Source organism: Phycodurus eques, chromosome 6 (genome assembly GCF_024500275.1).
Source record: "Phycodurus eques isolate BA_2022a chromosome 6, UOR_Pequ_1.1, whole genome shotgun sequence".
Taxonomy (NCBI): domain Eukaryota; kingdom Metazoa; phylum Chordata; class Actinopteri; order Syngnathiformes; family Syngnathidae; genus Phycodurus; species Phycodurus eques.
In genome coordinates, this window is record NC_084530.1 from 18,355,849 (window position 1) to 18,371,526 (window position 15,678).

A 15,678-nucleotide genomic window follows, 5' to 3' on the forward strand; every position below is an offset into this window, starting at 1 on the left:
GAAAACTCCAGACAGGCGGGGCCGGGATTCGAACCCCGGTCCTCCAAACTGTGAGGCGGATGTGCTAACCAGTCAACCACCGTGCCGCCTTCTAACTATTAATGTAGGCAATTGTAAACATTTTTAAGGGGGCATCAATTACTCACATTTTCCGCTATTGGCAGAAGGACTCGGTATAGTGAGGCTTCACTGTAATAGGAATAGAAAAAGGAGAGGTTGTACAAAAAACGTTTTCCCTGACCTGCTCTTGCTGGATGATGACTTTGTTAAAAAAGAATTGCAACGTTTCGTTGGCATAGTTGATGCACAGTTGCTCAAAACTGTTCACCTCCAGCTCCTACAGGGTAAGACGGGAGGCTTTACTAAAGTGAGGGGGCGTCAGTCATATTTTTTGACTAATATATGGTAAAAAAAACGGGACCTCAAATCCATAAATGTCCAGTATGGAGATGGAGAGCACCTCGTTGCGAGGATATACCCGTCCGTTGATACGCTCTATCAGCCAGTTGAAGAGCAGCGAGTAGAGGATCTTGGCAACGGCGTCTCTACAAGACACACAAACACACACACACACACATGCACACACACACACACACACACACACACATGGGGTTCCTATGGAAACAAGAGAACCTGGTTCCTATGGAAACAAGGGGGCATCGGTGACGATGCGACGCCCCCACCTCTCCGAGCACCCCTCTACCCCCTTGTCTTTACGTCCTTTGTCCTTACGTGCCTCTTTCAAAGATGGGAAGAGACTTTCAGAGGTCTCACTCTGAAGCAATCTCCTGGAGGGTTTTACATGGACCAATTTAATTTTATGTTTTAAACGTTTGCTACTTTAAAAAACAATTAATCATAGTACAGGGTAAAGAGTCCATTCTGAGGCGCCATTTCTGGCAACAAAATCAACAACAAAAAAAGACTATATATATATATATATATATATATATATATATATATATATGTGTATATATATATATATATATATATATATATATATATATATATATATGTGTATATATATATATATATATATATATATATATATATATATATATATATATATATACATATATACACACACACACACACACACACACGCTGGCACGGTGGTCAACTGGTTAGCACATCTGGCTCACAGTTCTGGAGACGCAGGTTCAAATCACAGGCCCACCTGTGTGGAGTTTGCATGTTCTCCCTGTGCCTCCTGCATCCTCCTCTCGAACACCAACTGCCCTCATGTCTTCCCTCACTATCTATCACCCTTCTCTTTGGTCTTCCTCTAGCTTTCTTGCCTGGTAGCTCCATCCTCATCATCCTTTTACCAATATACTCACTATTTCTCCTTTCGACGTGTCCAAACCATCAAAGTCTGCTCTCTCTAACTTTGTCTCCAAAACATCGAACCTTGGCCGTCCTTCTGATGAGCTCATTTCTAATTTTATCCAACCTGGTCACTCCAAGAGCGAACCTCAACATCTTCATTTCCGCCAACTCCAGCTTCCTGTTGTCTCTTCAATGCCACTGTCTCTAATCCGTCATGGCTGCCCTCACCACTGTTTTATGAACTTTGTCCTTCATCCTAGCAAAGACTCTTCTGTGACATAACACACCTGAGACCTTCCTCCACACGTTCCAACCTGCTTGGACCCGTTTTGTCACTTCCTGACCACACTCACCATTGCTCTGGACGGTTGACCCCAAGTATTTAAAGTCCTCCACCCTTGCTATCTCTTCTCCCTGTAGCCTCACTCTTCCCCCACCACCCCTCTCATTCATGCACATATATTCTGTTTTACTTTGGCTAATCTTCATTCCTCTGCTTTCCAGTGCATGCCTCCATCTTTCTAACTGTTCCTCCACCTGCTCCCTGCTTTCACTGCAGATCACAATGTCATCTGCAAACATCATGGTCCACGGGGATTCCACTCTAATCTCATCTGTCAGCCTATCCATCACCACTGCAAACAGGAAGGGGCTCAGGGCTGATCCCTGATGCAGTCCCACCTCCACCTTAAATTCATCTGTCACACCTACAGCACACCTCACCACTGTTCTGCTGCCCTCGTACATGTCCTATATTATTCTAACATACTTCTCTGCCACTCCAGACATCCGCATGCAGTACCACAGTTCCTCTCTGGGTACTCTGTCATAGGCTTTCTCTAGATCTACAAAGACACAATGTAGCTGACATTCTCTTTACTTTTCCATCAACATCCTCAAGGCAAATAATGCATCAGTGGTACTCTTTCGAGGCATGAAACCATATTGTTGCTCACAAATACTCACTTCTGTCCTGAGTCTAGCCTCCACTACTCTTTCCCGTAACTTCATTGTGTGGCTCATCAACTTTATTCCTCTATAGTTGCCACAGCTCTGCACATCACCTTTGTTCTTAAAAATGGGCACCAGTACACCTTTCCGCCATTCCTCAGGCATCTTCTCACGCACTAGAATTCTATTGAACAAGCTGGTCAAAAACTCCACAGCCACCTCTCCTAGATGCTTCTATACCTCCACAGGAATGTCATCAGGACCAACTGCCTTTCCATTTTTCATCCTCTTTAATGCCTTTCTAACTTCCCCCTTACTAATCATTGCCACTTCCTGGTCCTCCACACTTGCCTCTTCTACTCTCCCTTTGCTCTCAGTATTCTTTCCATCTATCTAGCACACTACTGGCACCAGTCAACATATTTCCATCTCGATCCTTATTCACCCTAACCAGCTGCACAGCCTTTGCATCTCTATCCCTCTGTCTGGCCAACCTGTATAGATCATTTTCTCCTTCTTTAGTGTCCAACCTGGCATACATGTCATCATATTCCTCTTGTTTGGCCTTTGCCACCTCTACCTTTGCCCTATGTCGCATCTCAATGTATTCCTTTCGCCTCTCCTCGGTCCTCTCAGTATCCCACTTCTTCTTAGCTAACCTTTTTCCTTGTATGATTTCCTGTATTGTGAGGTTCCACCACCAAGTCTCCTTCCCTGCCAGAAGATACACCAAGTACTCTCCTACCTGCCGCTCTGATCACCTTGGCTGTAGTGGTCCAGTCTTCTGGAAGCCCCTCCTGTCCACCGAGAGCCTGTCTTACCTCTTCCTGAAAAGCTGAACAATACTCGTCCTGTCTCAGCTCCCACCACATGGTTCTCTGCTCTGCCTTTGTCTTCCTACTCTTCCTCCCCACCACCAGAGGCATCTTATACACCACCATCCTATGCTGTCGAGCCACACTCTCCCCTACCACTACCTTACAGTCGGTAACCTCCTTCAGATTACATGGCACCAAAAATGGCTCCTTGCAAGTGTTAAGTGGCTAAAGACCAACAAATCTTAATAAAATACAACAACTAATAATAAATAATAATAATTTAAAAAAAAATTGACTTAAACTGACCTGGCATCCACAGAGCTCTCCACTGTGAGCGGAGTGGAGATCTTTTCATGGACTGTGTCCTGCAAACATAACATGCTATATATTAACCCTCATGATAATGTAATAATAATGTAAAGTAATAATGTACGTTGTGTGTAGTCAGTGTGTCGTCGGTGTGTAGTCTGTGTGTGATCTGTGTGTGGTCAGTGTGTGGGCGTTCACCATGACTTTGAAGGTGACACACTTCTGTAGGCCTTCGGGCGACACCTGTAGCAGGTCAGCGACCACTCGGATCTCCTGAGTGCTCACCACCGCCGCCACCTCCTGACCTCCAGCCTGCAGGGGGCATCATTAATAAGCATCATCACCAAGTGTGTAGCGCAGGGGTGGGTAAAGTTTGGCCCGGGGCCTACGTGCAGCCTGCCTCCTTCGTTTAATCCAACCCACCGAGCATTTACATTATCAAGAACCTTGTAATATTTGGTGCATTCATTTTGTTCTTTCCCCCTCAAAATGGTTGGCTAAAATTTATTTATTTTTTTATTCATTTATCTCATTCAATAATTGGTTTGCGGATTCATTGTAGATAATAAAATTAAATAGTTCAGCAAAACGAACATTTTTAAATATTTGATCATTTACTCCACAAATAATTTATGAATTAATTATAATCAAATTAATACAAAATAATAATTATAATTATTTATTATTATTATTACTGTATTAGGGGGTACAGTGGCCCACTGGTTAGCGTGGGCTTTCTCCAGGTACTCCAGTTTCCTCCCACAAACATGAAACAGAAACATGCTTGGTAGGTTAATTGAAGACTCTAAACTGCCCGTACATGTGAATGTGACTGCGAATGGTAGTTTGTCTGCCTTGCCATTGGCTGACGACTAGATTAGGGTGTACCCCACCTCTCGCCAAGAGTCAACTGAGTACACGCCAGCACGTCTGCGACCCTAGTGAGGATAAGCGATATGGAAAATGGATGGATTGATTATTATTATTATTAGTACAACCCCAATTCCAATGAAGTTGGGACATTGTGTTAAACATAAATAAAAACAGAAAACAATTATTTGCAAATCATGTTCAACCTATATTTAATTGAATATACTACAAAGACAAGATATTTAATGTTCAAACTGATGAACTTTATTGTTTTTTGCAAATAATCATGAATTTAGAATTTTATGGCTGCAACACATTCCAAAAAAGCTGGGACAGGGTCATGTTTACCACATGTTTTTGGGATGTGGGAGGAAACCTGAGTGCCCGGAGAAAACTCACACAGGCACAGGAAGAACATGCAAACTCCACACAGGCGGGGCCAGAGATTGTACCTGGGTCCTCAGAACTGTGAGGTAGACGTTCTAACCAGTCACCCACCGTGCCGCTATTTTACATATTCTACATACAAATTTTTATTTTATTTTTGACCCCATCTACAAATAACCTGGCTGTTCTATCTGTTTTAAAAATTTAAATGTGGCCGTAGCACAAGAGCTCGCCCCGCCCTGGTTTAAGGTCTGTGTGTGACGTGTTGACCTGGTGTGACTGGAAGTAGACGTTGCCGAGATGGAGGATGGAGGAAAGGAGCAGGTAGATGCCCTTTCGCTCCTCGGCATTGAAGCGCAGGAGATCCATAGCGCTCAGGAGGCGGCAGAAGTCTTCGGCATCGTCCTTGCCCACGATTTTGCAGTCCCCTCCCTGTGACCACGTGCACACACAGGCCTTAATCGCTCCACTAATGTTCCAAGAATGTGGTTACATTTTTTTTTAAATTTCTTATATTTTCACTTATTTGCAATATTGAGTTTGTTATTTACATCACAGACGAGAAAAGAAGGTAAAAAACAGTGGGGAAAATAATTATTTGATCGTCTGCTGGTCGGTATGTATAGCAAGTAGAGCTTTTAGGTAGGGATAGGTAGGAACAAGTTTGTGGATACAAGCGGTCGAAATAGGTTTCCTCTGCAGGGTATCCAGGCTCTCCCTTAGAGATAGGGGGACAAGCTCAGTCATCAAGACAGAGCTCAGAGCTGCTCCTCCACATTGAGAGGTGAGCCACAGTGGTTTGGGCATCTGGCTAGAATGCCCCCTGTGGACGCTTCCTTGGTGAGGTATCCTGGGCACATCCCAATGGGAGGAGGCCCCGGGGACGACCCAGGACACACTGGAGAGACAATGTCCCTCAGTTGACCTGGGAACGCCTTCAGATCCCCTCGGAAGAGCTGGACGGAGTGGCTGGGGGGAGGTAAGGCTGGGCTTCTCTGCTTAACTGGCTGTGACCTGACTCCGGATAAGCAGAAGAAAATGGATGGCTGGATGGTTGGACAAGTAAGTAGGTAGGTCGGTAGTAGGGCTGGGCGATTAATTATTTAATCGTGATTTCGATTTTGGCTTCTCACAATCATAAAAACTTTAATATTAGAAGAGAAACGATTAATGTGCTGCAGCGCGGGTTGGGTATGCAAGTTCCTGCATTGTAAATGTGCCATGAACGCCGTGCTTCTTGCAGCAAGTGTGTGACGCATGTTATTCTGCCCTCCCTGAGTGTGCTTTAAGATGTTTATTGACACGAGACATGTTTTAGACATCGCCAGCTTATGCGAACAGTCAATGAAAACCCCTATTGGCCACCTAACTAACATTAGCATTCGGTCGAGGGAGGGCTTTACCTTCAAGTAACGACTATTTGTATACAAATAGTATACAAACACTGTAGTAACACAAAAAGACAGACATTGTAACAATGCTCACAGACACATAATAGTCATCATCTGTAAAAAATGAGTTCTATCATTACTTTCTTCTTCTACTCTTTTTTTTTTAAGCTTACTGTAAATATGTAGCTCCATGCAAGTGGTCAAGACGCGCGCAGCAGCAATAGCAGCTACAGTCCTCTACTGTCATGGCTTTGTATAAAAAGACACAAACACTTTTCCCCCTGACTGTCTGACATGAAATCACACTAAAATTATCCTGTTTTTGGTCAATTTGTCACAGTTGGGGTTGTATAAGGCAAGGCAACAAATCTGGAGGACCCAAGTGCAGGGAAGCAGGGAAGCAAGGCAGGAGTGCAGGAGTCTCAAAAAATAATGTTTAACCTTCAAAAAGGTCAAACAAGAAACATGGATAAAGCAAAACTAAACTAAGTCCCACAACAGATAACAACCAAACCAAAGTAACAAATAAACACTTGAATACCTAAAACTGGAAACAAACTATGACTGGTGAGTAAGACGTGGAACAGATAGGGACAATGACACCTGACAATGACAATGCACTGACAAGAAATGAACGAAACCAGGGAACTAAATACAAACAGATTGAAGAGACAACGAGGAACACCTGGACAAGACACGCGTGGCTGGAGAGAGCTGATTGGTCGACACAAGGCAGAACGTTGATGAGAACAGGTGGACACAATAACTAATAGAGCACATGACAAACATGGAACAAAACCAAACATAATCCAAACAGACCATGACACAATTAGGATTACTTAAGTATTTCCGTTTGCTAAATGTCAGAATAAATATCTATCTATCTATCTAGATAGATAGATAGATAGATAGATAGATAGATAGATAGATAGATAGATAGATAGATAGATAGATAGATAGATAGATAGATAGATAGATAATACAGTCACCCGAGGGGTGCCAATGTTTTTAGCCATGGCTGTATTTATTTTTATTTATTGTTTTTTATTTCAATTTTTTAATGTATTGTTATTTTACATGTTACTCATTTATTTTTGGTTGTTCTATTAGGTTATATTTAAAGTTGAGTTTTCTTAGTTTAATAAATACTACATTTCGAAATCAATGAATAATCATTTATTAATCATGATTTCAGTATCAATCAAAATAATTGCGACTATACATTTTTCCATAATTGCCCAGCCCTAGTAGGTAGGTAGGTACTCTGTATATATGTAAGAAGGTAGAGTAGGTAGCAAGGGTAGGTGTCTTGGTAGGAAATGTCGGCAAATGGTAGGGAATATATGTAGGTACAGTAGGTATGGTAAGTAGGAATTTATGGTAGGTAGGTAAGCTGGGTAAGATGTCATACTCCCTTACCTGTTTAGAGTCCCTGTTTGTTCGAGCAGATTTAATTTATGTAAATGGTCAAAATGACTCTTATTTGTTTGTCCACTTCCACCAAAAAAGAAGGCTCACTATTGGACTGGTGGAGGCATTGGGCCCAGTAACAGGTCAAACAGAGGTGCGCTGAAAATACTGTAATTGTACATAAAAAGTTCGGTAAATACTTGACTCACACTGGGTGCTGGCATGGCTGTGTGTAAAGTAACTAAAAATGTGAGAAAGTGCTCTCGCAGTCATCTGGCATGAAAAGCTAACTTCATAGCGGAATGGCATTCATCATGTCAATGCATTTACATCAAACCGAATGAAAGGTTAGACGAGCCACATTTACCTTTGTGGCCATTAATCAATGTCTGGAGAATGAATGTCACCTTGGCACAGAGATGACAAGTCATTTGTGAACCCAGAAATTGATTAGCTGGGCTCTCCGTGTGTGTGTGTCTGTTAATGTGTGTATGTGTGTGTGTGTGTGTGCGTGTGCGTGTGCGTGCATGCGTCTGTGTACCTGATTTAGATAATAGTAGGTTTCGGGATCCTGCAGATACAGTGAGCGCTTCTCGCGTGGAGGAAGGCCCGCCAGCATCTCGTAGAAGATGTGATAGTTTCTCTCCGATTTGGCCTGACCATTACAAGAAAAAGCCAAAAGACTGACCGTTTCAATATAGAATATGTACAGTACGTACCTCCTGTATTTTACATTGAAACATTTCTGTTAATGAAAATGTAACTGCAGCGTTGCCATTTCACGTTTGTTGTTAGGGTTCGTCGTAGATCACTAACACATAGAGCAGTTAGTAGTTATAATATTCATAATAATAATAGTAACAAGAAGAAGAAATATACAAAAAATAAATGAAGTACAAAAATAAAAATAATACAGGCTCCAACTCCCGCTCCAACTAAGCGGTAGAATATGGATGTATGGATAGGGTATTTATAACGATAATAATAGTTATATAAAAGGATGGTTAATCATAGTTAAATAAATAAAAATGACATCGACTCCAGCTCACCCTATTTCAGGGTCACGAAATAGACAAGCAGTACAAAATGGATGAGGGATACTATTTTTTTTTCCAAAAAGGATGGATAATAATAATTATTTCAAAAAATAATAATAATAATAATAGTGTAATAATACAGTGTAATTGACACTCCCATATTATTGCCATGAAAATTCTGAAAGAACCTTGAATAAGCGGGGGACTAGGTAAAACACACAAATAAGCGGGGGATTGGGTTGATAAAACTGCAAATAAGCAGGGGTTTCCGCAAATAATAGGAGCTCTGCGAATCATTGAATCTGCGAATGCCAAACTGCGAATATGCGGGGGTCCACTGTAATAAAGATTCAATGAAAATATTACAAATATTAATTAATAAAGGCTGCTTTTCAGATCAGATAAAGATGTTTCACATGGGCTATGAAAATTTAAAATCAGACAAATACATGTGGAAATAAAGTGGGACAGGTGTGTCTGAGTGATCTAATTTAGAATGGACATGTGTGAAATGGGAGTGTGAGGTCATCTCAGTCCTGCAGATGACAGACGCTACTGATGGAGACGTTTGATGGACATCGGGATTAAAGAGACATAGCATTATGTTGGACACATCACGCTGACTGACTCACGAATCTCCTCTTTCTCCCACTCTAACTCACTTGTAAGAAGACGCCATGTGCATGTGTGTGTGTTTGTGTGTGTGTGTGTGTGTGTGTGTTTTCTTTTGTGTTTGTGAGTGTGTGTGTCTAGTTCACCTGAAAGACAATGCGGGACTTCTCCAACAGGTACTGAGATGTTATGGCACCGCTGATTACACCCCTGATTAATTAGGTTTGGAATTCACACACACACACAAACAAAAACACACACACATGCACACAAACACACCCACAGACACACAGACACATTTGAGAGTTAAGTAACAAGTCATGCATGGGTAATGCGTTTGGGTCTTCTTTGTCACAGGTCAACTTGTCACCAAGTGTGTAAGAGTGTTCGATTCTCACGTGTGTGGTATCGTTATCACAATGGACAGTACTCACTATCTCATGGTTATATAAAAACCACACCAAGGAGGTCACGTTTTCACAAAAAAACTCAATTTGTTATCTTAAAAACATAATTTACTGACTAATTTTTAACTTACTGTTGCAATATCAATAAAAAGTACCAATGAGCTTCCTAAAAATTGTGCTTATTTCTCAGTCACCCAGATCATGGTAATCCGCAAAGGGTGAATTGGGACTCTTCTTGTTTTTGAGTTTGTTGTGTTTTGTCTTGTTTTCCGAAAAGGATCAAATATGACTTTAGTGTCGTACCTGGAAGGATTTTTCAAATCCTAAAAGATTTATCTGTTATAGAATCCACATATTTTGGTCCTACAGTGTGTGGTGTGCTCCAATACTCTCAACACAGAATATCACACACAAAAAAGATTCTGTTCCAACACCGATCTACAATCCAGTCCTCCACTACAAAAAACACGCGTAATCCAAAGTGATCTAAAAAAAAAAAAAGTTGAAGAAACACTAGCGGATATGTTGCACCAGTGTTTCCCCGAGTGTTGTTAAAGGGACTGGAGGCGTGATAGTTACAGAATGGTGATGCTATCAATAAAGACTTGCTTTGGAAAATACAGTACTTGTTGCCGTCTGGTGAAGCCACTTGAACTAAATACGACATTGGGTAGGTCGTTTTGTTTTTATTCAAGGCCACTTCCTTGTTCCTCAGTCCGGTCGCTTCTTCATTGGCTACATTCCATTTCACATCACAATTTTGAGTCATGACTAGGGAGTCGTCGGCTTTCCCCAAACATAGATTTTTGGTTCTAAATATTGAACACATTTAATATTTAAGTTTGTCGGCCCCAACCCGATATCGGGACAAATTCACTCTTAACACAAGTCAAACCACACGATAATCTTATAGGATAACCTTACAAAACACAAAATAGCCTGATGTTTGTTGTCCTTGGTCGGGAAGGGTCAAAATTCGGGACAAATACAGCACGATTATCTTTATGTGTACCAGGCCCCAGGCAACTGTACTATTAGGCTTACAAATTACAATATTTTATAGATGGGTCAAGAAGGAGACTTTTCATATTGTTATGCATTTATTAACTATTTCTAATGAGACTTGTTTGAATGCTAACATGCTAACAGTAGGTAATTATTGGAATGTGGAAACATTGTTTTCAAAACGTCCTGGATACGCTGAACATTTTGAAGTTCAGATGGTTTGAATCAGTTTAGATAGGTGTAAGGAAGAGGTGAACATGTAAAATGTGTCTTACTCAGGGAATTTTTGTGAAAAGTGTGGAAATTCTGAAAAAGTGGAAATGACTGAAATATGGAAAAATGTTTCTAAGATGTCCTGAATGAGCGGAACATCCATCCATCCATTTTCTGAGCCGCTTTTCCTCACTAGGGTCGCAGGCGTGCTGGAGCCTATCCCAGCTGTCATCGGGCAGGAGGCGGGGTACACCCTGAACTGGTTGCCAGCCAATCGCAGGGCACATAGAAACAAACAACCATTCGCACTCACAGTCATGCCTACGGGGCAATTTAGAGTCTCCAATTAATGCATGTTTTTGGGATGTGGGAGGAAAATGGAGTGCCCGGAGAAAACCCATCCAGGCACGGGGAGAACATGCAAACTCCACACAGGCAGGGCCGGGGATTGAACCCGGGTCCTCAGAACTGTGAGGCTGACGCTCTAACCAGTCGGCCACCGTGCCGCCATGAGCGGAACAATTTGTTGAAATTTAAAATTAGATTTGGTTTAAATCTGATGAGAAATGTGGAAGGACTAGGTAAATATTTTACAATTTTTTGCAATAATTTGGGAATTTTGTCAAAGAAAATGTGGGAATTTGTACTTTCAAATGCATCGCAAATGAGCTGAACATTTTGAAGTTGTAATGGTTTCAATAATAATCAAATATATAGAGAAATATGGAAGGATGAGTAAAAATTCGAAAATGTCTCAATTGATTCATTGTCATTTTTTTCATGGAAAATGTGGAATTTTGATTGTTATTAATATTTTTTAAATAATTTTTTAACTACTCACTCCTCCATGCAGATCTCTGTGAATTTGCCAAAGCGTGACGAGTTGTCGTTGCACACCGTTTTGGCGTTGCCAAATGACTCCAACAGGGGCGCGGCTTCCAAGATCTAATGAATATGTAAATACAATACTTGTTACCGTTTCAACCTCCCACAGGGTGGACAACAACACTATTAATCCCTTACCTCTATCTGACGGGACACGGTCACGGAAAAGGAATGCAAAAATTGTATTAGCCTAAATACCTTTATACACAGTACGTGATTTAATTATGTATTATAAATGGCAGATGTACCTGTTGTGTCACATTGCGTTTGTGATGTATGGCTGTCAAGTAACGCAGGATCAATTTGGTGGCTTCCGTCTTCCCGGACCCGCTTTCTCCACTACAAAAAAAATCATTCAAAAATGGGAAAAATTATATCAGTAAAAAAAAAAAAAAAAAGTTACGTCAAACTCTGGATTAAAATGGATAGAAACTTGGTACCTGATCACAATACACTGGTTGTCTTTGGCATCCATCATGTTGGTGTAGGAGAGATTAGCAAGGGCAAAAAGATGACTGCAACACAGGCACACATTTTACTGCCTTTTGTCATAGTTCAATTAGGAAGGTTGGACTTTTCAGTAACGTATGATATTAGTCAGTAAACTAGCAAAGTGGACTCTTAAGTATAGTATTACATACATCGCTACTATTACATTCATCGCTAAACTATCAGAGTGGACTTTTCAGTAACCTGTTACCTTACCCGCCAAACTCGGATGGTGGAATTTTTAGTAATGTATTACATTAACTCCTAAAATAGCTAGGACTCTTAAATACAGTATGGTTTTACATTACCTGGCAGTCTAGCAGGGTGGATTTTGGCAGCATGGATTTATAATTTCAATAGAGTATTACATTAGCCGGTCAAGCAAATTGACTTGCAGGGTGGACTCTTTAAATACAATATTACATTAGCCAATAAACTAGCCATTTGGAGTTTTTAGTAATGTACCTGTATTATATTAGCCACTAATCTAGCCTGATGGAGTTTTTAGTAATGTATTACATGAGCCACTAAACTAGCAGGGTGGACTTGTACTTATTAGACCGTATTACATTAGCCGCTAAAGTAACAGAAGGACTCTGTAAGTACAGTATTACACTGCTGAACAAGCTAGGTCACAGTTTTTATTAATGCATTACATTAGTTGCAACAACAACAAAAATCCAAAGACAATATATTCACATTAAAGTGTCATTGTTGGCCACATACACTAAAACGAGGGTCTTACGGAGGGTTGTCGCTCAGGCCATGTCCCTCGTACTGGAGTAAAATATCTGTGCCATAAATGTTGAGAAGCTTGTATGGGTTGATGGAGACCAGGATGCCGCCGATGTACGTCTTTTGAGAGAGAAAATCAAAGGGGTTTGCTTTGGAATACATACATATTGATTTATCACATGCACGTGGTGACGAAGCTTACATAAATGAGCTCCTGGTCATAGCGTTTCTTGAGGTTCATCAGGACAGTGGTCTCATTCAGTTCTCTGAAATTAAACAATTGACAACGCAATGAATAGGTCTACCAATGGGCTTCCAGATATTAGACTTGTGAGGCTTACGGCAGTTGTGTCAAGTCCTCCACGCCCTCGGCCCAGGGCTTCACCCTGTGGCTGGTTGTCGGCATGCTTAGGATAGAGTAGATCTAAAAAACAATGACATGTATTTAGCCCGAAGGATCTGAGTCATCATGGTCCAAATTTGAGATAATTCTTTGTGAACTACCTACTACCTTGTCATACCAGCTCTGCCCAGGAACCCTCTCTCGGACGGGAGTCCAGTCTGGATCCTGAAGCTCTCCGTTCTTGATGTCGGCTGTGGGTAAATATCCATCCAACACACCTGTCTCTCTATACATGGACCACTTGGCCAGATGCTGGACCGTGCCATGGGGTAAAACTCTCTCAGAGGCCCACACATCCTCCCCGGTTTCGCCGCCGCCCCTGGCATTCCGGGCCCAGTGACCCGAGTGCGGTCCATAGGGTGGGATTGGGGCGTAGCGATTATCTGTGCCATATAGTGCAGTTGGGGGCCTGTAGGAAGCATAGCGAAGCTGCTGGTTTTGGATGGCGTTGGCCAGGTTGGGATTGTTGAACCGTCTTGTGAGGACAGAGCTATCTGGCAGCCTGCGGGGCAAACGTGGCTCAAGTTAAAACTTTCAGAACTATGCCACATGCCCTGGTTTATCTCTGTGGTTTGCTGACCTGTAACAGATGCCACGCAGCTCGTCATTCTTCAGGGCAGAGTATAGGTTCGGACTGTCGGGTTTCGGTGCCCCCTTGAACACAGAGTTTTGAGGGAGGTGGAAGAGATCAGATGAACGAAGGCCCATGTTCTTCCTCAAAGCAGCGGTGAGGTTTGGAGTCGCAGGCTGCTGACCAGGGATAACCAGGGAACCATCAGGGAGCTGATATGAAGCATTCCGAATGCTGTGATTTGCAAGAGCCTACGGGGCGGTACAAGCAAGAAACCATCTGTGATCTATGCACCACCCGCAAAGTCATGAAAACAAGCTGTGTCTGGATTACCTACTTTTGACAAGTCCGGAGTGATCGGTTTGCGCGGGTCGATGATGATGGTTCCGTCAGGCAGAGTGTAAGATACACCCCTAAGGTAGGGGTTGTGAAGGGCAGAGGTCAGGTTGGGAGTCTTTGGTTTCATTGAGTCGACAATCATGGTTCCATTGGGGAGGGTGAGGGTTGCCCCTTTCAAGGCCGGGTTATTAAGAGCCTGTTATGGAGCAGGTTGACAGCTAGGTTCAGATAACATAATGTTTCACAGTTCTAAGAGAGACCGATTATTTTGTCACTTCAGTGCATTGCAATTGGGGGATGAAAACAAACCTTTAATAAGTCTGGCGGTATAGGTGTATTGGGGTCCCGAACTCCCTCCGGCAGGTTAAAGGAGGCCTTCCTGAGGGTAGGGTTCTGAAGGGCGTTAGCAAGACTCGGAGAAACAGGCTTCCGGGGGTCAATTATTATAGTGCCATCTGGCAGTGTGTAAGATGCCGATTTTAGGTAAGGGTTTTGAAGTGCTGCCGTGAGGTTGGGAGATTTTGGTTTTTTTGGGTCAATGACGATGGTACCGTCAGGGAGCGAGTGGGATGCTTCACGGAGAGCAGGGTTCTTTAGTGCCTTTGCGAGGTCTGGGGAAACAGGTTGCTGTATGTGAAGAGACAGGTTAATGGTTATCAAAGGCAGAAACAATGTGGATTAAAAACAGGAGTCATAAATCATTGGTTACTTGGTTTTTAGGGTCTATAATTGTGCCATCAGGTAGAGTGTAAGTAGCAGTCCTGAGATCCTGGTTCTGAAGCGCTCTGGCAAGGTTAGGAGACATGGGCTGCTGGGGAACCCGTGGGTCCTGCATTGGGCAGAAATGAAAGTGACACACTACGAAAATGCTTGTCAGGCTCTCCCCCCAAAATCTACTCTTTCTTTGACTGCCCATCACTCACATTTTTTTACAGGTGCAAATAACCCTGAGTAATGTACGATTAACTTTTGATGAGAGAACATTTGTCAAAAAACGCTACTCGAAGTATGAAAATGTCACGGAAGTGAAAAGACAATTTAGAAGACCTCGGACAGCCACGAGCGCCAGAAGAGATCACAATGTCTCGCAATTGCAAAGGCAATGTTCCGCAATGTTGTCCATTCAGCCACAATATAAGCTATGTTTGGAAATTGGTGGAAACCAGTTTGATTATTTCTGAATGCACAGGAATAATTACACTATACTAGGTGGGGAAGAGCTGCACGGAGAACGACTGGTTAGAGCGTCTGCCTCACAGTTCTGAGGACCGGTGTTCAATCCCCGACCCCACCTGTGTGGCGTTTGCATGTTCTCCCCGTGCCTGCGTGGGTTTTCTCAGGGCACACAAAACATGCATGGTAGGTTAATTGAAGTCTCTAAATTGCCCGTAGGTGTGAATGTGAGTGTGAATGGTTGTTTGTTTCTATGTGCCCTGCGATTGGCTGGCAACCAGTTCAGGGTGTACCTCCTGCCCGATGATAGCTGGGATAGGCTCCAGCACTCCCGCGACCCTTGT

General features: G+C 42.4%; 1 protein-coding gene across 1 annotated transcript in view; it reads right to left on the reverse strand.

Moving 5' to 3' along the window:
* Window positions 1-15,678, reverse strand: part of myo15ab (myosin XVAb) — a 61,456-nt gene that overhangs the window by 40,766 nt on the left and 5,012 nt on the right. Inside the window, exons 5-23 of the mRNA XM_061678914.1 lie at window positions 14,871-14,990; window positions 14,471-14,788; window positions 14,160-14,357; window positions 13,832-14,073; window positions 13,360-13,753; window positions 13,190-13,272; window positions 13,051-13,114; window positions 12,859-12,968; window positions 12,065-12,139; window positions 11,873-11,963; window positions 11,763-11,768; window positions 11,581-11,684; window positions 9,261-9,324; window positions 8,007-8,120; window positions 4,935-5,096; window positions 3,606-3,719; window positions 3,405-3,463; window positions 422-545; window positions 242-337 (exon numbers count right to left, since the gene is read on the reverse strand). Of these exons, the coding sequence (XP_061534898.1) occupies window positions 242-337; window positions 422-545; window positions 3,405-3,463; window positions 3,606-3,719; window positions 4,935-5,096; window positions 8,007-8,120; window positions 9,261-9,324; window positions 11,581-11,684; window positions 11,763-11,768; window positions 11,873-11,963; window positions 12,065-12,139; window positions 12,859-12,968; window positions 13,051-13,114; window positions 13,190-13,272; window positions 13,360-13,753; window positions 13,832-14,073; window positions 14,160-14,357; window positions 14,471-14,788; window positions 14,871-14,990 (2,538 nt within the window). The remainder of the gene's footprint in view (window positions 1-241; window positions 338-421; window positions 546-3,404; window positions 3,464-3,605; window positions 3,720-4,934; window positions 5,097-8,006; window positions 8,121-9,260; window positions 9,325-11,580; window positions 11,685-11,762; window positions 11,769-11,872; window positions 11,964-12,064; window positions 12,140-12,858; window positions 12,969-13,050; window positions 13,115-13,189; window positions 13,273-13,359; window positions 13,754-13,831; window positions 14,074-14,159; window positions 14,358-14,470; window positions 14,789-14,870; window positions 14,991-15,678) is intronic.